The sequence below is a fragment of the Rhea americana genome, unplaced genomic scaffold (assembly GCF_003343005.1).
Source record: "Rhea americana isolate MKP2758 unplaced genomic scaffold, rheAme1 scaffold_2, whole genome shotgun sequence".
NCBI classification, from domain to species: Eukaryota; Metazoa; Chordata; class Aves; order Rheiformes; family Rheidae; genus Rhea; species Rhea americana.
Genome location: NW_028186149.1, coordinates 746,455 through 768,917, shown reverse-complemented (window position 1 = coordinate 768,917; position 22,463 = coordinate 746,455). Strand labels below are relative to the sequence as shown.

Here is a 22,463-nt window from a genome sequence, read left to right as displayed (position 1 = left end):
CCGACCAACTGAGCTAAACACTATTTTCATTTATTTCCATATACTCACAATAATCAATGTAGTAGTAAATTTCCCTCAGTATGACTGTTTGCCTAAAACATAATAGACATCACTGTATCATCATTAATTTGTCCACATTACCTTGTCTGTTTCTTAGTTTTCCAGCTAGTTTTTATTGGCCTTCCTCTCACCCAGTAGAGATCAGATCACACTCACATGCACACACCTAACAGATGTGTGTGCAAGGGGAAGTAAAGTATAACTGGCTTAAAGCCAGGGTTCGTTTCAAGACATACCTCCTCAAATAAACACAGAGCTGCCTCATAAAGAGAACATAAGCCATCTGACGTTCTCGTTGGCTCTCTCCATTGACTTCGATCAGCCGATGATCCCTACAATTTTTAAACATTATTATGAGAAAAATACTTCCATAGAGCAATAACACACTTATACAAAACATATTAGGGATTTGCCCTTACAGTTTAAAAAAAAAATTACAGTATCTTCCAAGTAAACAGAAGCAAAATACCTTTCTTCTCCCTCCTCAACAGTGAGCTCTACATGCACCTCAGGATTTTAAAYAGCGTGACAAGTGCTACAAGGACAATCTTACTTTTATCTTTTGTGAAAATATCTGCATTTTGAGTTAACTTCTCCTAATACTGTTTTCACCTGAAATGTATACGGCATTTGTGTTGTTTTAAAGTAATTAATATTTAAATCATATATTACTAATCATTGTTTTTCTGTTTCACGAATCCTCCAAATTTTGATCTGTAATTTTATATCTATTAAAAAAAAAGAAGAAAAAAAAAAAAGAAAAGTTGCCCATCAGGACATTCACTCCAATTCTCACCCTTTCCTCAGGGCCCCCACTAGGCAAAATAGGTCAAATACCAGATTGCAGTCCAAATACTTTGTTCTGGCAGCCCACTCTGTCCTTTCCATCATGCAAATGGCTCACACTCTAAACATACCATTGAGTCAGGGCTCTGTATACTTGCACTTATCTATAGATGTGGTAGGGTCTTTCTCAGTCAAAAGAAAGAAACAACCAATTACATTCTACAGGATGTAGATTTTTAACTACAGAACAGTGTGAAGAAAGGATAATCTGCAACTAGCTAATGCGAAAGGAAAACAGTTTGTGCTCAAGTTCTAAAAAACAACCCTGTTAAAATGAATGAAGTGTTTTAGGATCAGTTGGTCCAATCAAGAACTTGATACAAGTCTTCCATTAATATACTGGACAGTTGTAGTAAAACTACAAACTAGTTTTGCAATATACCTTGTACCCTATTCAGAGTTATTTAATAGAGTTTAATAGTAATTATTTAAAACTACTCCTACCAGTAAACCTGAACATAAGCTGCAACATAAACACTACTACAAAAACAACAGAAAAATTTCACTGATTATAGACCCATAGTAACACAAGATAGTAATATACAGTTTAATAGTCCAGACAGAGGAAAGCAGGGCTGCTTTTATCAAGACTTATGCATTCTCCATCACCAGACAACCAAAAACTGAAAATTTCCTATTCATTTTTTTTTTAATTTTTGTTTATTACCAAGTATTACAAGCCTTAGGGGAGAGAAAAGAATGATTGCTTTCAGGAAAAAGTCCTTCCTTGTTTCAGTTTGAGCATCTGGGCTGAAGCTTAGTAGAGTTTCTGATTGCATGCTGTGCAATAATTCCATGGCTTTAAAAAGAATATTCATCTAGGACCAAGAGTAAGCACTCAGCAAAAAAAAAAATGGACTATATCAAAATCATAAACAATTTAGTTCATTTTCTTATAGCATTCATTTCTGGGCCAAAACGCTAAATATCTCATAAATCTTTCTGATTCTCAAAAATATATAGCAAATGCCCGGGTTAACTGGAGAGAGGGGATGTCCTCTATTAAATAACTCTGAATAGGAAACAAGTTATGTTGCAAAAATTTCTATTCCAAGCAAATCAAACACACAGCAACTTGTTAAAACAGTTTCATACTTTCTAACTATCTTTGTTCTGAACTTAAAATGTAAAGTGCAAGTAGGTAAAAATTATGTCCTTGATTTTTTCCTTAAGTCACAGCTTAACATCAGAAGTGACAACAATAGGGATTGCTTTGCTGCATCATATCCTTTAGCCGATGAGGAAATGAGGGGAGTGGAAGGGAGGAAGAAGAAAAAAAGGTGAGTAATGAAAGAAATACTTTAAAAAATTTTCACAAAAAACAACCTTTATATCTAGCATATTAAAACAAATTATTCAACTATGAACAGCCACATATGGCATTTAGTGTTAAGAAACTGTATTTAAAGTTAAGAATGCGTCTATACTTGCAATGGTGCTGAAAGCTATGAAAGGAAAATCTAATCTGGAACACCTACCAAAGATCGTCGCATCTGCGTTAATATACTCATAAAGCAATCAAAACTGATCATGCCTTCTGGACTTTGCAGCATCTTGGTCTTCTCCATGGTGTTCACTACAGCTGAAGCACCTAAAGCCATTTCGATCCATTCAAGAAGATACCGCAGGGAACCTCGCTGGGCAGCCAAACCAAGAAGCAATTCAGAAGCTAATCTGCGACCTAAAGTGTCTGCCCCAGAGTTAGGAATTGTTACTCCTTTAAGAAACGTCGTTACTTGTGATAAACAGTCCAATCCCATTGGTGGAATCTTGCTTTCATTTGCTAAAGATAAAGGGGGTAAAGAGCTCACCACTTCAATTGCAGTATGGATAACATCATTGCAAAGACTGAGGCCAGGTCCTGATGCAGGCATCATCCAACTTTGCCTTAGCAGTGCAAATAACAAGCTTAACCCAGTCCGAACCCCCATTTCTATGAGTGCATCTGTACTTGACCTGGGACGTTCGCTTACAGAATGTACATCCGTTGATCCAGAACTGCTTTCTGGCGAATGCTGCTGTTGTTTCACCTTACCTTTATCATGATATTTATTAGAAAGTGCATAGAAGACACGCTGCAACACAAGGAGACGTTTTCGTAGTGCTCCAGCAAACGGAGAGTCTGAACATACCATCTTAGCCAGTGCCAGCTGGCTGCTAAGAAGGGCATCCAAGTAGTGGTCCTGCTCATCACTAGATAGAGATTCCCGTTCAAAGTCTGGTAACTGGGGTCCTTTCAGGCACAAAACCTGCTGAGGCAATGGCACTACTTCTTTATTGCCGACTAACTTAGAGTACAGGATAGAAACTCCCTCCCTTGTTGCAATAGATTCACTGTCTTCTGTGATCCAGGAGCTGTTCAGATGTTCAAGCCATTTCAGCTTCACTGGTGGGACCATAGCAGCCATGTTTGTTTAGTCTTTTGCCATTAGTCCTAAAAATGAAAAAGAATTGTAAATAGGTGCATAAGATCATCTGTAGAATTCCATATTCACAGTAAAATAAATCCATTAATAAAGCAAAGGTCAAAAGTTTAATCACCAAAATGAGCAAAAGTTTCATTGTTTTGCCAATGTAACTGCTAGAAACTGGCATTCTAATCAATTTCTAACAGACTAGTTTAAGAGTACAAGAAAAAAGATATTTTGCAGTTGAATTTTGATCTGTATTTCAAGTAAGTAAGTACATACATATGTGCAACTCCCCTCAGATGCTTAAAGGATTTTAATGCAAGTCTACATATTCTAAACCCATATGCACAAAAATTCAGTGCTAAAATTTTCATTGCTGCTTGTGATGGCATTCACACAAAGCAGATTGAATTCTGCTATGTTGCAATGAAAGTACACTTTTAATATCCTCTAGGAAAATTAATATTCTCTTTACTGGCAGTGAAAGTGAGGACAAATACCTCAAGAAATGCAGAGGATCACACACAACCATGAACAAGTGAATAAAGTAACAGTGTAGAGCTTCACCTTAAAACGAGCATGATTTAACCTATTAATTTGGGCCATATCCAAGGGCTCAACTTGCCAAACACATTTTAAAGTTCTGCTGTCACAACCTGTTCTTTTCTTCCCTTTCTAAGGTAAGTCAGATATCTCCTTAAAATCCAYGTGAAATGTTAAACGAAGCCCAGGAAAGATAGCTTTGAGTCATGCTAAGGTGGCATATGATGTAATGATTCTGGGTGAAGAAGCTCTTGAAAGCCTAATACACATCACAAGTATTCTCAGTAAATTTAAAGTATCAAATATTATGTACTACATTAAATCAAGTACTTTCTTTTTAAGGTAATTTATGCTGCACAGGCCTGTAAGTCTGACTGCAATGGCATTCAAAGCACTAAGGCTAGATTTTTAAGGAAGAGATCACTAACAATATGGATGTAAAGAGGAAACTGTGTAACACAACACTAGTTGCGTATCAGTAACACTCATGCCAGACCAACTTGACAGCTTACAGCATTCTTTTCCATCAAAGATGCCTTTTCTGCGAATTTCAGGAAAAAGAAACATTATGAATGCAGACAATTTTACATGGATAAAAACTCAGTGAAACTTTATGATGAAACTGCTACAAAATTTCTGGGAATCCTAAGGTTATGCTTCCTCACCACACATAAYCAAGCTTTCCTGGCTAGCTCTAGTCCCTGGAATACATCTCTTTTCGGACTTTTGCACTGTGAGAACTAAAGTCAACTTATGCAGTGAAAAAGAGATCCCTTTTTAACTTCTTATTCCCTTGAGAGATATACTAGGACTGAGTTCTACACAGGTGGTCTAAAACTTCAGTTACAAAATCCATGTGTAGAATGGAATGTTTTGATACAAACCCACCCAAGGGTTACAAGAAGCTAAGTTACAAGACGTTTTAAGGTTAACAGTGAATTAGAATTACATTTTTGTTCATGTTTTGGAATTAAAAATCTAAAATAACTGAACAAATGAAAAAATATAAACTTAAGTAACTTAGAAAATACAAGAGAAATCTTTTTAAAATTTAATCTGAGTGTATCAGCCTTCAAACTGAACGTGGTAACACAGTTAACAACTTTTGATTATCTGCAGAAGGGAGAATATTGTGTTGCAAAAGYTGATTAGTTTTTGCGCACAGCCCTTCCCCTTGGGAAAGCATGCTGTAGAACTATGGCATGGACAGGATGGCAAGTGTGCATGTGGCCCTATTGGCCCCCAGTGCTCAGTCACAGCAAACTTCTTACCATATTACTCAAACTCAATGTGTGAGCGATTAAAAAGAACTTTTCCTGCTCAGAAAAGCATTTGGTACATTCAAAGACATACTGTATTTTTTTAGATAAAGGATGCTGTAATAAACTATTAATTACAATTAAGGCAATAGAGGTTTATAGAAGAACTACTTGTTGTAAAAGGAGCTGTACGAAAAAGACAAAATTTGGTGGTAAAGCAGGAAAAAAATTCAAGTTAGTTCCTAGTGAAGTTTTGAAGAGATCATTTTCTATCCTGAAACCAACAATTCAATATTTTAATTAATGAATTTGCAAAACAATGACTACATGAAGAAGTGAGGCACTTTTACCACTGTAGATGAGTACGTCACAGTATGCAAGTGAGCAGTAACAAGATAAGTTAGTCCCCACTACAGACTAAAAAAAAAAAAATCTGCTGCAAGTAAGGAATCTATCATTTGGAAATTCTGAAAATAGGAAGAGAAATCTAGTGCCTCATGGAGAGATTACAAGTCAGCATGAAAGAGTCAAAACACAATCCTGAGCAGCATCAATAAACATTTCCGTAACGCTTAGGGAAGCGTCAACACAATTTAATAGAATTCTAGTCAAACGGATGTCAGTTGGAATTCCAGAAACAATTCCTGATGCCTCTAGYCTAAATTCAATAGAGACTGATCCCAGAACATACGAAGAAAAAGATTATTCCTCTGATCTGCTCTGATAGAAAATCTGTCCTGCAGGTAAGACTAGGACTATAACTTTTTTTTCAGTGTCTAATTTGCTGTGCTAAAAAATTAGCCTAAAAATATTGCAAAGGGGGCAAAAAAGAGGGTTGCCTCGGGGAACGGCAAATGGAGAATACAGACATATGAGCAAGTGGGCACGAAACAATCACAAATAAATTTAAACTGAAAAAGAAGCAGACTCCCAGTTAGATTCTACAATGCCTTTTTAATGGAAATAGCAAAAGTTTTTTTAAATGGAACTTCCTAAGTTTTGATTTAGTTAAAGGTTTCACTGGATTACAATCAGCAGATTTTTTCTAGTCCTGTGTTTTCACTCCATCAGGAAAACATTATTTCAGGCTAATAAAAAAGCCTTCCCTAAAGAGATTCCTATCACAGAAACAAATCCTGAGTAATCATAGCAGCAACAAGAACAAAAAGTCMAATTTGTTCCACTGCTGCTACATTTAGAATCCAAAAGTAAACTCAGTGTTTCTTTTTTTGAAAAATTTACTTAAAAATTACCTAATAATGTCCTATTGATTACTCTCTGGATGTACGTACAGATGAGAACATATGGGAGAAGACTGTTCCATATAAAKGCACCACTGTACAGAATTTTTTCTTTGTAACAACACACGTTTTCTCACCATGATTCTTTYCTTCAAAAGTACTACAGAATCATATTTTAATATTAGGAATGTCATTTGTATTTCACTTGGTTATTATAACTACAGATGAATTGCTTTTATTTAACAGACCAGGCAATTCAAGATTCGGATCTGGAGAACTAAAAAGTTACAGAATTGATAAACACACACCATCACTATGATAATTTAGGTCTGCATTAAATTATGCAATAGATGACCCTGCTCTCATGCTTTAGGTGTTTATTAAGGAGGATAACATCAGAGGGCAACTTTTCCGACAAAAAATTTGCCGAACAGTCCACATCTTTCATGGGATAACAAGAAATTTTAGACCAAAAATCAGGAAACACAACTGACTACTCTCCCAAGGAATAAGCAATGACTAGAACTCCTATACTTATTTTTTAGAGATCAGATATGGGAGATATTATTTTTCAAAAAATGGTCCCAACCAAAATCCTGAAGGTACGCCACCAGTCTCCAGAGAGAACTTGCTGCAGAGACCACTGTTYGTACTGTCTGAAGTGTTGGTGTATGTCAAGGCTAAACGGAGATACAAGCAAAGCTCTTAGCAGAGCTTATTAGCTCAAGCACAGCACAATGATGGCAGAGGCACACCGTCTACCGGATCCGAGCTAGTTCACAGATCTTGCTGCAGCATGCATTATAAAACTTTTTCACAGACTGCACCTTCTCTTTATTTTCCTTTATCTTGCATTTGAGATTTCACACTGTTCTGTCAACATTAAAGACTAGAAAATGGATGTAGTATAGTTTCAGAATAACTGTCTTTTAGGATGTACACTTACTCAAAAATGAAGCAAATGATTCATTCTCAGTTCCTATTCATTTCTCTGGATCAGAACCCTAGTGTGGGTAGGTGAAACCTACAGAAGAGCATAAATGCAATTTGTATCAAGCATTGCAATTTTGTAACATCCCCATATATTTCAAAAATTGTCTACTTATTGTCTTGCTAATTTTATTGTTCACTTTCAATTTAGCATTTTTGTATTTTTGGTGTTTTGCAACTTGTTTTATGATACTTCCTTACTGAGTTCAATACTGTACATTGCAATAAAATGTATTTCTTTATTCTTGTTTTGCTTTCTTAATATTTTTATCCTATAAACACAGTATTTTCAGTAGACAGCTTTTGAACAAAAATATCATAACCCCAAAGAACTACAGTGCATGCAAAATAACAATGAAGTCATTAAGATCAAAATAGCAACACAATATGAGGGAAAYAAAAGAAAGCATGTCAAATGTTCATCCTACATTTCATGTTTGATGATATAGCCCCCTTTTTTTTTTGAAGCGTAAGTAATAACAACGCTAGTAGAATATAGAAAAGTGGATTCTACTTCCATGATACATGGAAAAACATCTCTGAAACAGTCCTGTCTTGCACATTAAAGATATGTCCACCAACCATTAAAGAATTCCTCAGTTATCATTTTACAGTGTTTAACTGCTGGCAAACTAAAAGCACTGACAAAGTGACTGAAAACACCTAATTCTGAAAACAAAAGCTGAGCTTGAAAAGGTCTYCAATAGTAGAATGCTGAGTGAAAAACCTTGGAGTCACTAGTTCTAAGTCTTAAGACTGAGAAACCTCATAAATAAATAAATAAATATGAAGACCCCCCTTAAACACCCACATACTTTGAGTTATTAATTTAAATGCTGGCATTATTTAGAACTCCAGTTTCTTCAAGAGGATTCTAGACGTTAACTTTAAATTGTGTGAAGTTAATTGATAGCTTAATATGCAAGGAGGCTTTGTCAAAGCACGGGAGTGTTATCAAACCACTCTTAAAAGCACTTTTAAAGGGACCTCCAAATACTCTACCTCCTACTGTACAAAGCAGATTTATTTAACACCTATTTTGAAATCATTAACCATGGATTACATAGCTGCTGAACAGCACCTGTTCTTTGACCCTTCAAGTTTTAATCCATTACAATTTCACCAAAAAAGTGGCACAAGTATTATATTCTGAATTCAGGAGAAGTTTATGTTCTTTGCGAGTCCGAGTCTTATTTGATCTGTTCTGCTCCTAGACCCCCGGGCRGGGGACAACTCTATGCCACGTAGTGAAAGGCTGTGCTTATTACCTCTGTAATGCTCGCAGTAGCTCAGCGGGTTTCCTGTAGGACAGCTTTGCTCCCTGACTTGGCATCCCACGCAGAAGAGACAGCACTCGACTACAGCTCTCATGCCAACACACCTGTCAAAGCAGCAGCACATTCTGTGCTATTCAGCAGCTGCTTTTATTCGAGCCTATTTTTCTCTAATATGTCTACAGATTAGCACCTTCACCAAAAGCCCCTACTTTCAGCCTTGGCGAGCCCTGTCCAAGCAACTTCAGTAGCACTGCAGAAAACAAAGTCCTTACACCCACATCGCACAAGTGCTGACCACCATGCAGAGGCAGGGAGCATTCCCGCATTTCACACTAGCCACACACCTTCCCGTTACTCCTGATGCAAAACACAGCAATAGCTCAGCCCCCAGTTACACAGATAGGGGTAGTAATATGTTTATGAGGAACACACACCATTTTCTCATTTGTCAGGAAGAAAGGTCTTTGCTAGTTACTATCCAATCTAAATTGTAAGCGTAATTGTAGCAAATGCAGATTTCCAAGCTCTAGTCTTAAACTACAAAATTAGCACCTCCTCAAGAGGCCGTATGTGGGGATTTAGATACATTAAAAAATTCCCTCAGTGGTGCAAACAGTTACTGCCTTTTCTCCCTGAATACTGATAGTTGATTTTTCTCCCCCTTGTACACACCTCCATAAAACTAGAGACTGAAGTGACCTATTCTTCTACTACAACTTCCAAAAAAGTAAGTTGGTCCATCTTGAAAAYAACATTTAGCTGATGGCCTTTAACCAGATACATTGATGGCAGCAGACTGATTTGAAACAAACCTAAAAACACTCCCTGAAGTCAACGTAAGCTCTCTCTTGTCTCCGTGTAGCAACCAAAGTTAACAAAAGCTATTTAACAAGGACAGTTTAGAGGTAAAGTTTGCTTCCTCTGGCTCACTGCCTGAGGCACCCCAATGCCAGGTTTCTCTTTGCCTCATAGCATGGGCAAAAAGAAATGAGATGCATTTAAGCACAGGCAGAAAGAACACCCATTTGACTTTGAAAGACAACATGCACACACTCACCGATGTTTTACTACATCTAATCACTACAAGGTCAGCTGACAAGGTGGTAGGTACTGATTTTGCAGTGTAGGCCAGCCTGCGGTCCCACAAGCTGTCCAAACAAGCTTATCACATGGCCAAGAACCAGCCTAAGCACAAAGGAAGCAGGCAGAAACATGTGACAAGAAGTGGAGAAAGAAGTAATTTCTTTTTATCAGTAGCAGCACAAACTTAGAACTTTATAGTGAAGAGCTTTAAAAGACTATTTCAATGTTGGAGCACTTAAAACACTTTGAATTCAAAGTTGCTAGAAATTTCAGTGCATTTCTATTTTTTAAAAAAAGCAATTGAAAGATCTTCTGAAACTGCAACAAGCAACTCTCCTTAAAAACATCCCTATCTCACCTTGACATACATTTACATTTTCATATTTTGGGGTCAAATGTGAGAAAATATTCCTTTCGACAAGGAAAAAAAAAGAAACACTTATCCTACTATCAAATCATTAGTCAACATTTTATGTGTAGTAAAACTTCTAAACTTCGCAGTGAGCATCTCTCATTGGTTCAAAAAAGCCAGGATGTACCAAGATGACTCCTTGAACACTACCCATAGCGTAACTTGCAGATACATAGTTTTTTATTCAATAAGAAAAMGTTTTGGTTATTTCCCCTTATATAAGAATCTATTTGTCCAGCATCACATATGATAAAACTAATTCAGGCTGATAAAACATGAACCAAAGAAGCTAGGGTCTCTCCCTCCATTTTTTGTCCTCTGCTCCTTCCCAGAAAAGGAAGAAAAACAAACAAACAAAAAACCAAACCACATRCACAATGTAAATAGTGAGAATTTGCAATGTAACTCATTTCTCTTATCTTCTGGAACCACAGTTCCTATTGCGCAAATAGTCATTTTGGAGGACTAAAAGCCCATATATATTTTATTTTTGACGATCAGCACATCAAGTAAAACAGACTTACAACTCTAGCTGAACAAGGGTTACAAGACAGTCTTACCAAATTTAACATCTATTTCAGAAGCTTGTTCTACAGAACATTTAACACAAAATGAAACCACCAAACCAAAAACCAAGTTATGTTTATTATAGATACTGTTTTTTTTTTCAAAATAGAAGTGGAAGTAACTTGAGCTGCAGTAGAATAATTTTGAAGGTAACTAAGCCTGCCTTCAGAGCTTGTCCTCTTAACTTAGAAAAGTTGTTTGTTTTACAGTCAGAAACCAGTCTGGAAAAACTCTATGTAAAACAGTTGACTCAGCGAGCAAAAGCCATACTCAGAAAAATTATTTCAGGAATACAGCTAAGCTACATAAATAAATGGAAACATTCATGACATGTAGCAGATGAACCTTCATTTCAGCAGTACACAGTAAGTAGGAAAGAAAGCAAAGCGGTAAGTAGGTTCTGATACAAGCATGAGACCACCTTCACCACAAGTAATCTTTGACCTTGCCACAGGTTAAGAACATTATTTGGACAAAAGAATTTGTGTATTATTTGGACAAAAGAATTATCTGATTAAACGGCTGCCAAGAAAGTGGTTTTCATTAACAAGTGCTAGGAGGAAGATTCAGCAACCTACCAGTACTATTGCAGTTCCAAAAGTAAAGAAGTGATGCCAAATGGAAGATGAAGGAAAGGGAATTTGTAAACCACACTCTTAGAAATTATTGCTAAGGTAAAGGGAAAATAAATAGATTTGTTACTAAAGACAGTACTGTTAGCTATTCTACAAGCATACTAAAGAAAAGGCCCAGATTAATCAAATACTGTATTAGAATATTTGTAAGCTGTAAAACGAATGAATGTGTTAGTAGCCCTTGAATTCCCCTGAACACTTTCTGCTCCTTTTTCTTTTAAATCATTTGAAACTGAATGAGAAGAAAAGAACCTTAAAATGAAAACTTGGGGGGGGGGGGCAAATAGAAGCATAATCAAGGTTGGTCTTTTTCCTGAGCTAAGAGGCAAGTAGAATATTTAAATATTAAAAGAAAATGCACTTAAGAGAGCTGCATTTTAATATTACAAGAAAATGATAYAACATGGAATTTACCTAGAGCATAGGCAAAGGCTTTTTCTTTTGCTTCTTACTATTTACAAAGCACCCATAGACCAACCTACTACTTCCAAAACTGCATCTCCCTGCCTCCGTCATGAATGGTCAAACCCCTATGTTTTAAGTTCTGCATTTATAAGCATAAAAGCACAAAACAGCTACTACTTACGTCCTGTTCATGTTTTTGTGCATTATATGAGCAGASATATACTGACACCAAATATACAAATTACCTCATGCTGTTGTCACTGAAATTTTAACTTCATTATGAAGTTTTCACAATTTGCAAAAATTAGTAACTGTAAAGGAAAATAATTTGTTTCAAATTAAGATCAATGTGAGCAATTCTGAATATTGGGAAATTATAATTAAATGKTTAGCACGCATCTTTCTATGGTCAAGAAGTCAGAGTCAATAAAAGTTTACAATTAATGTAATTTTCCCTTTTCCCATGTATTTCTGTTTATCTGCTTACCKAAACGATGACGTTAACAGCTTTGATTTTAGACAGTCATTGCTACATCTAGGACAAAAACAACATAAAACCAGTGCTTCCAAGTGCCTGCATGTATTTGCCAGCCAAACAAAGTAAATGCTTATAATAAATACATTTAAGATTTTCATACTTGACTTAAAATAACACAGCTGCCATATTTCAAAGAAAGAATRCAGTCTTTAACAACCCAGCAAATATACTTAAAGAATTTAATATTCACAATGTCATTTAAGGTTTTTTCTTTTTTTGCTTCTTTTCTACTTCTTTTCTTTCATTCAAGATTAATCTACAACACTAGTGACATAGATCAAACAGTAAATGCTTTCCCTGAGAAAAAACATGCAAATTTTCTAAGGAAATAAAAAATATCCTGTATCTTAAATAAGGATAAGACACTGGAGAAGGATGTAACTAAAMCAACAAGTTACTTTCATGAAACGGAAGCAAATTATGAAGTGATAAGCAACAAATACTGTTCCTTTCTTCTCTTCGTCACCACAGCAATTCCAACTCTATGAAACAGAGAGAGGAATTTCATCTTGCAATTCTTCACAGTTTATTTTACATATACAATACCAAGCCTCTGACTGCACATGAGCAGTCACATGAGATACATGAGCAATACCACTAATGGAAAACTGACAAGCACATGTAACAGAAAAGGTATTCCATTGTTTTAGTATAACATATATATATATATATATATATATATATATGCATGCATTGGAAGCATAACTAACTTTCCTATTAAAATGATTCCATTTCAAAAGCAGAATAGTTCTTTCAAAATGTCACTGATAACATCAAAATGAAATTACAGGAAAAAGTATATAATTTTTATATACATATATATGTATATATATACACACATGCATAATGGATGCCATCTAGAAGTTAAAATGAGACCGGAAAGTAACAGTAAAATTTGCCAGCCGCCATGTACCACCAGTTCATAAACTATCCGTGGAAAATATTGATTCTCCTGAGATGGAAATGCTGCAAACAATGAAGAGTCCTCATAAGTCTATTTGGCTAGCTCAGATGTGAAGACTGTCAAATCTCTAAGAAAGATTTTTTTTCAGKTTTTTACTATAGTTTTTAGAAAGGAAGAAGTTTTTAGATCTTTTCACTTTGAGRTAAGTGGGACAGCTTTGATCAACTTCAGGTGGAAGTATTAGAACTACTAATTAGAGAAAAAAATATGGAATAGGCTAGTAAGAGAAGTTCAACACAGTCAAAAAGACTCTGGAATGTGGAAGAAGCTGTAAATATTCCTTTATTCTAATAGGAAAAAAAAAAGRAGGAGGAGGAGGTGGGGGCCTTTAACTTGGGGTTGAAGGTCAAAGCTTTTCAGATTTTTATTCTGAGCTTAATAAAGAAGATTGCCTCTGGACAGAATGTACAGACAACTTCCTGGAAGGAATTTCAGTATTCCTCCCTTTCTGTGTCAGCATGGAAATGATGGGAGATGCTTGTATTTATCACCTAAGAACTGTTTCTGCACAGTAATTTATCCTAATTTAATAGATTGGAAATTCCCTTCTCGGGTTTAAACTGAAAAAAAAAAAAACAGCTACTGAGAAGGTGGTGTGTACAGATCTGAGAGAAAGACTAGTGGGAAAAATTAGAGACAAGAAAGACAGAGATAGGAGAGAAGCTACAGAAACTGATTACAGCACATAGTGAGGTTTCTTTTTGAGGGAAGACAAACAGGAAGAGAAGGAACAGCTCCGGGAAACTCCAGGAAGAGATATCCTGATTTTCCCTAAGAACAGATTTGGGAGCTGAGACAAGAAAAAAAGGTAATAAATACATTTTTTTTCCAAAAAGGTCATACAAAAGATCACTAAGAAGTAGAATACAGGAATATTATCTTATCCATTTAAAGAGCAGAGAGTGCAACAGCCAATTTTCCCCACAAAACCCAGGGATTTTGTTTGKTTTTTTGTTTTTCACACATTCAGCTTATCAACAGTAGAAACAACCTCAAAGCGTGGAGGAGAGGAGTTGACCTGTAGGAAGAGGAATCTGAKGTGGATTTTTTTGTCGTTTTAATACATTATAAACATATACAAAACACAAAAGCATCTTACTGCAAGACCTGGAAATTTCTGTTGTATTATTCTGCTCACTGACATGCCATCCATGGAAATAGAGGAGCAAATCATGTGTGGTAGGAAACAATACTATGACTCAACAGTCAGTTAGTACAATGTTTCCACAGAGAAAAACATAGGTATTATCACTTGTAATTGCAAAAGGACCCAAGCAACACTTGGAACAGTAGAAGAATTAAATTTAACATTCTATCCAAATTTTACTTTAGCTCGTTACATTTCTCCCTACAGTATCAGCTTAATAAAATGTAGTATACTTGTATAAATAATATAGTAAGTATAAAACAATTAAAAATAGTTTCAATAGTCTACCCCAAAAGCTAAAAAGTTTTATAGAAAAAGCTAGATAATTACTTAAGCAYTTCTAAATGGCTAAGTTATAACATCCTGTGGCAAAACCAGAATTTGTTCCTGGAAAAGTCAAAATATACATTAGCAAAGGTAATGAAAAAGCATTTAGTAATAATATGGATGCTACTGAATTCTGGAAGCATGAAGACATGCTGTCTGATCAACCGCAATCTGAGAATCAATATACAAAAGATGAGCTACAGTGTCTCCATTCAGTATGAAGAAAATACATTTTCCTAAGTTTGTAAGCCTAGTGCACACACTGAAGATATTGACAAAGTCAAAATTTAATGAAGCCGTATATTACCACATTTTTCTCTAACCTAGTCTGACTCAAGAAGGAATCAAGCAAGCACTAAAACAATTATTCTGATAGAAGCTAAGTGGCTGTGAACCCCATATGCTTGAATTTATTTACTTTCTCATTGTAATGATATACAACTTCCCCCAATGTACAGGTTACRATATTTTCTGAAGAGAGGACAAGATAAAATAAAATCCCTTTACAAAAGAAGGAAAACAAATAAACATACGTGTATTTCTAAAGGACCATGTTCTTCAGTGCAAGTTCACTGACATGATCTTTCTCAAGGTCACATCAGTTGTATTTCATATTTTCTACGTGAGTGGTCCTAGAGTAAACTGTGCTAGAAGTACTTTAAGCATGACGCCAAATGGACAAATTCTGAAAAAAAGATTAGAAAACGTAATATTTAAAATAGATAGCAGCCAGGGCACACTACAGCTCTAAACACCGTTAAGTGTAATTTAATTTGTGTTCGTCACAGTGAGAAATAATTCCTGTGGATGGGCTAGAAAATCAAGCTTTTTTTGGTTTACACAAAACCCAGGAAAGATTTCACAATCAGAATATAGGTATTCTACTATCTTATTAACAAGATAAATCTATTTTTTCTCTGAACAAGAGATTGACCATTCAATGGTAACAGGTGCATGCATTATTAAGATTTTTTTTCTTAAATGCTATTTTAGATAAATTCTTAACAAAAAAGTAGACAAAGTTCTATATACAGAGGTGACAACACATCTGGAACAGTTAGTTATTCATAATATGACTAAAAGAATTTTGTTGGAAGTAAAACATTTTCCTATCTTTTAGATCACAAGAACATACTATAACACATACTACAGTTTGCTTATAAAAGTAGTATCTCTTCAAACTTAAAATGTATTAACAATTTTATAGCACAAGCATTTGTAACTTATAAAGTATTTTATCTTAATTCAAATAAATGTAATATTCTTACCACTCATAGTCTTTATGCCTTATATGAAGTTTATTAAATTATCAATTAAATTCTCAATATTCTGTCCAATTCCTAATATGACTATGACATAAAAGAACTCTGATCATAGTATCAGTAATATACTCTCCTGCCTTCTTCCTAGTTCATCTATGTATCTATGTAATCATAGATTCCTATATGATCATGCATCATCAGTATTTGTTCATCTGTATGATGATTCCAAAACTGAACATGGAATTCAGGATACAGATGTACCTTGAACTTGTGCAACAGAAAGACTGTTTAGTGTTTTGCTGAGTTTCAGTCCCACTGTTCTATATAATGATATATTACCTGAACTTTTTCCATTCCAGTTGTTTATGCTTCCTGCATAGGGAAGATCATAAAGCCCCTGTGCTTCATGCACTACCAACCATCATAATGTAGTATTTTTGCAGCCCTTACTACAAAGTTTTACAATCTGAAAACTGAAAGAAAAGCAGAGTTTGATTTGCTTTCTTTTCTTTATAAAAAGAGTTGTATACATATGTTCCAAAGTTCCAAACAACACTTACATCCTTTTTCTTGAAAGGTTAATTGCTGGTTGTATTTCTGGCAGAAACCAGAAATATRTAAAATTAATTAAAACTCTGTCTTCAGGTGTTAACTAAATGCACAACTTGTAACCAAGAATCTTCCATAGGCACAGGTCAATCATTCTGTACTATTTGTTACCTCCTTATATACAAAAAGTTCCACAAACTTGACTAATTTAGCATAGTCCCTACAAACTCTCATAAGCACTAACCTTTCTTTGAAGGTTCTAGCTCCYAGAGCTCTGAAAATAAGCATCAGGTCACAAAAAGTCCACAGATGCAATGCCATTTTTGAAATTCTAAAACAATACAGCTACCTGATGGATTTCCCAAGCCATCACCCAGAGGACAGCAGTAACGCTAACACAGAACAAGCCAGTTTAACTCTGGCTGCTTTTGGAGAGAACCATGGAAACTTCTGGAGATTTCTGCTTACCTAGAGACAACTATGACTATTACAGAGATACTGTCAGAGATCAGAAGTTATTTTAAATTAGTATTTCATAGACCTGCTTAACGTGGGTGGACCACTGCTTCTAGATTCTGCCAAGTCAGTGGAACCAGCCGCAGTGCAGGTTAATGGCAGCACATAGCTCCAGGATGGAGACCGCAACTTTCCCGAGTTGGATAGTGCAGCCTGTAGGCATGAAGACTTYGTGAGCAACCTCCACACTTCTCAGTATCCATCTCCAGGACAGAGTTTACTTAGGTCTCATCACAGGCCAGCAATGTACAACCCACAGACAATGTATAAATGCCTAAAATGAAATACTAGAAAATACTGGCACTGCAGAGAAATTGCTAAAAGCAAAGAGAAGTGAAACTAAAGAGACCAGAAAGGACATGAGAAGTAGAAAAAACAAAAGGGAGAACRTGCTGGATAATTCATGAAGGACAGTAAAACAATAGAGAGAGAAATAAGCCAAGGTCTCCTACAAATCTAGAACAGCAAGAAGAGACAAAAAGGAACTAAACCAGAAAGACAAAGTAAATAAGAACACCAGCTATACTAAATTCTTTTCCATTCATTAAAAGAAAGAAAGAAAGAAAAAAGATGACAATGTTACAATGAAATTGTACACTAATATTAATTGTTTTATGTTTGAATTGCAGTGGATGTCTCCCCTGCTCGTAATGTCCGGTATCTTTCCTCCTTCCTTATATTACCCTTCCGCTGAGCAGATGGAAAGCAAACTACTGATATCCTAAAATTCAGGCTGTTTCTGCAGCCAATCATCACTTTCTCTCTCCAAACATTAAATTCTATCTAGCTTAATAATATCTGTCATCTAAACTACGTTGAGGTGCTGCTGATATTCTTCCAACTTCATTCTTCATTAAACTAAATAAGTTTGTGTTGTATCAAAAGAAAAGCTGAGAAAATAGAGAGATTCCACGTAATCATCAGAAGCAGAAAGTAGAAAGGGGAATGACACCAGATATCCCTATTCACGTATATAATAYATTCCAACAATTTGAGAAAAAAAGGACCCTGATCTCCCACGAGGAAGAAGCGCTGAGAAGTCCTACTGCTGTTCCTCCTTAAGGGCTGTTCTAAGCAAAAGAGAGTTTTTGCTTGAATCAGCCTGCTAGATCTCTGGCGAGAAATGTGAGGTTACTCGTTTTCTAGTTACTGCTTGAAACTTTTTAACAGAAAAGCATTTTTTGGCAAAGTCTTCTTCTCGTAACTGCAAGRAAAAAAAAAGCAGGTAAAACATTCTGTTTTACCTGAAAATTGAAAGACTTTTTGCACAAAATTTTACCACAGCATAACTGGTAATTAACGAGTAGGAATTTCCAAGGCAGTTCCTTTTACTGAACACTAGCTCTAAATCTATTTTCCCTACCTCTGAGAAACAATAAAAAACCCTCAAAGTTATTAGTGAACATTTATTTTAACCACAGGAAATAAGAATTTCCTACTTAATTTAGAATTGCAAACAMTTGTACCTCTTTCATTGAAAGATTTTATAAGCATATAGTCTCAATCTCTCCAACCACTTTAACACACAAACATTTCTTTCTTTCTTCTAAAAATTAGAAAGGCTATCAATATATATTTTATCAGTAATCATCACTTTAAAGTGAAGAAGTCAGCAGTGGACAGAAGATTTCAAAAACTGTATTCATACAGGCATTCAAAATTGAACCAGATAAAGCCCTGAGCACTGTCAGTGAGCTTTGAATTTAACTCAGATTTAAGGAGAGGGATGGACTATACAACCTCCAGAAGTCACTTACAATCTAAATTATTTGATTTTTTTTTAGCAAGTGTTTGAAYCACTTATGTTTTCATTTCTAGAATACAGTGAATAAAGTCTAGGTTATTCTGCTTTATAATAAGATGGAGCCTATTTTTTGTTTTAATGTAGAAACACAGAATAGCTGRGGTTGGAATGGACCTTTGGAAATCATCTTGTCCAACCCCCTTGCTCAAGCAAGGTCAGCTATAGCAGGTTGCCCCGGATCCTGTACAGGCAGATTTTAAACATCTCCAAGGACAGAGATTCCACAGCCTCTCTGGGCAACCTGTTCCAGTGCTGGACCATCCCTACAGTAAATAAGTCTTTTTCTTATATTTATCTGAAATTCTCATTTCTCATTTTGTGTCCACTGCTTCTCATCCTGTCACTAGGCATCACTGAGAAGAATCTGGCTGCATCTTCTTTACATCTTTCCATCAGATATTTACACACACTGATAAGACACCCCATAAGCCTTCTCTTCTCCAGGTTAAACAGTCCCATCTCTCAGCCTTTCTTCCCTGAGACACGTTCCATTCCCTTAATCATCTTTGTGGCCTTTCTCTAGCCTCACTCCAATAGGTCCATGTTTTTCTTGTACTGGGGAGCCTAGCACAGGACAGAGCACTCCAGGTGTGGCCTCATCAGGGCCGAGTGGAGGGTCACCTCCCTTGACCTGCTGGCAACAGTCTGCCTAACGCAGCCCAGGATATCAATGGACTTCTGGCTGACATGTTCAGCTTGGAGCCCACCACAACTCCCAAGTCCTTCTTTGCAAAGCAGAGAATACACAGATTTCCTATTTCAAGCAGAGCGAAAAACGTATACAAGATCTAGATTGGAACTTACATGCAGCGYGAGCAAAGTTTGCACTCTGTTAACATTTGCATATCTTGATTCAAAGTTTTCCTAGTATAACTAACTTCAAAAAAAATGTTTTATTGTATAAATTCATATAATTGTAAGGCGATGTTTAAGGCTGAAAGTTCAGTATTACACAGTGCTAGCCACAGAAGAAACTTTTATCACTAGTAGTGAAGCCTCAAACTGTAGGCTCTCCTTTAAACAGTAAAATATTTCCAACTTCCAGCAGAGAATGCTATTACTTGAGCCACCCGAACATACTCCCAGCTAGCTTGATGACTTCAGGTCAATCACAACAGGCAGAGAATACACTCGGACAGTTCCCAGGCCACAATTACACTTTCTCTTGACTGCTAGATTCCATAGCCACTGAGTTCCAGGCCATTTTTTCATATTCAGAAATCACATAGGTTACTGYGAAGTTACTATGCTGCCCAGAAAGCAGCTGCAGCACACCGTCAGTTACTTCAACAGTCTTGGGAAGGAAAGCTTCATTTTCTGAAGGCTACTTTAGAWGATGTCTTGAAAGAGAAAACACCTACTGGATTTGAATGTTCCATATGAATGTCACCACTACATAGAGACAGAAGAAAAGAAAATCTGACAGCAATTACAGGGTTTGAGTACTTCTGAGGACCAAGCATCAGAACAAAACATAAGCACACAATACTCACTATTTGCTGAGATGACTGACAACAGGAAGTCAACTCAGTGGTAAACAAAGAAGCTCTATTTTTAACCAAAATACACTAGTGCAAGATCAAAAACTTTAAGTTATATAAACAGCTGAAGACTGACTACCTGTACAGTAGCTAAATGAAGTCTCCTGTACTGAAAGGATAACGAACTGGTAAGAGCATATGACCAGAACTAAAATGTCTGTTCCTCCAAGCCTTCCTGAAATACATATAATCTTTCAGTCTCCATGCCTTATTTGTAAAATGAGGATAAAAATGCTTCTCTACCCTACAATAATTACAAGAAAAATGACTAATTAAAAGAAAGATTGAAAATACAGAAAGAGATTCTTAAACAAAAGTATTTAAGTATATATATTTTTAATTGTACTACTAAAACATCCTAATTTCACATACAGTTTTTCCTTTCTGTAAAAATGATCCAGTCATCACTAAGACTTTCAACCTTGTGAGACATCTCTCCATTATTTTCTTCAAAAAAGGAAGATTATAGCTACCTGAAATTCTAAGCTAAAGAAAAAAAAAGCAATTTTAAACAACTGAGATTTTTGTCAGGTCACTTAAAAGCCTTTCCTACTTAACTTAGAATTGAATCTATTTAATTCAATTCTARAATAACTGGATGAAAAGATTTAACTAGAAAACTATTTTTCAGTTCAAGGTATAATACATCAAGGTAAAATACACTTGTATTATACCAAGCAATCATCCAGCAAAAATAAAATACTTCATATTCATATTATCTTAAGTAACAGCCAGATAGACCTTTCAACAGCTCCTTTACATAATACATATATATAAAAAAAAAGATTCCAACTTTCCCTCCCATTTCAACTTACCTACTTACAATCATAAAAATGGRGTTTCCATTAATGTTAAGGCAATAAACAAAACATACCTGATACATTCAATCAAGAACAAAAGAGCAGAGAGGAAAAGTGTCAAACCTATTCAGGTTTGTTTATACTTGGAGATAAGGAGCTCTAAGATGTTTCAGGTTAAGAGAAAAGCAAGGAGGGTATGCAAAGACCCCTAACAAATCCCTTACCAGTGCAAGTACATAGGAGACCARCCATGCCCTTGGTCTGTCCTGTGGCACATCAACATCGTACAGCTTTTAATCTTTCATATAAAATTAACAGACTCATCTTAGGATACGAGGAAGCTGAGCAGGTACACTATCTGCTTTCCCAGACTAAAAGTTTATTACGTGTTTCCTATAATTATGTGAGGCTCCATCCTGAGATCTAAGTCCTTTACAGTCCCACATGCCTATGCAATGCAGAAGATGGAGTTTATTCATGTGGGATCTCTAAAGAGAAGCATTAYATTCAGGATATATAATTTATGGCTTGAAGTTTTATTATACAGCAACAGCATAAAACACTTGAACTAAAAATTTGATCAAGCTCAAGTCACGATGTGTGCATGACTGTGCGTGCGTACAAACATRGAAATATGCTTAGGTAACACATATGTGTGTATATACAGCTTGTGGTCCCAACTAGAGCCAATCAACCTGCCCATGAAGCAACAACCAGCCCAGACTCAAGACACGAAGAACATGTCTAGAACAACAGAAGATGAAGATGCTTTGCCACAAATCCATGTAAACCTCTTCTCCTACGCAGAGCACGAAAGGGAGAGGGCATAAAATCGGGGGCCCGCCCCCAATARACCTGAAAAGCTGCTTGCATTGAAAAAATAACTCCTAAAAAATACAAATCTAGGCAGATTTAAAAATAGAATTTCTGGACYGCTACTTCAGAATATGAAATAAAACCTCGGTGAGTGAAAGTGTACGTGTATTTTCTCAGCGCAGCAGCTGGGTGCCGGCCAGGCAGCCGCAGGGAGACGGTGCAACCGGGACGCTGGCCGGGAGGCGCCCGGAACGCCCAAGGCCGCGCACCCCGCTGACAAAAGCCCGCGCGACAAACCGCTGCCCCAGTTCGGTGCCACCGGCCAGAGCCGCGCGGGACCCGCAGAGCCGCGGCGGCGCCGCGCTCCCGCCCAGGTCCAGCGCACCGGGTCTTCCCCCACCTCCGCTGCCCCCAAGGGCCGCGCCGAGACCGCTCCCGCCGGCCCCGTCCCTGCGAAGCGAGGAGCCGCC

At 36.5% G+C, this 22,463-nt stretch overlaps 1 protein-coding gene across 5 annotated transcripts in view; it reads right to left on the bottom strand.

The window, feature by feature from the left end:
* HERC1 (HECT and RLD domain containing E3 ubiquitin protein ligase family member 1) overlaps positions 1-22,463 on the bottom strand; it is a 105,935-nt gene that overhangs the window by 82,671 nt on the left and 801 nt on the right. For all 5 annotated transcript variants that reach the window (XM_085303272.1, XM_085303276.1, XM_085303273.1 and 2 more), the window contains exons 2-4: positions 7,307-7,384; positions 2,385-3,340; positions 297-392 (exon numbers count right to left, since the gene is read on the bottom strand). In XM_085303272.1, coding sequence (XP_085159398.1) covers positions 297-392; positions 2,385-3,314 — 1,026 coding nt within the window. In that variant the 5' untranslated portion in view covers positions 3,315-3,340; positions 7,307-7,384. The remainder of the gene's footprint in view (positions 1-296; positions 393-2,384; positions 3,341-7,306; positions 7,385-22,463) is intronic.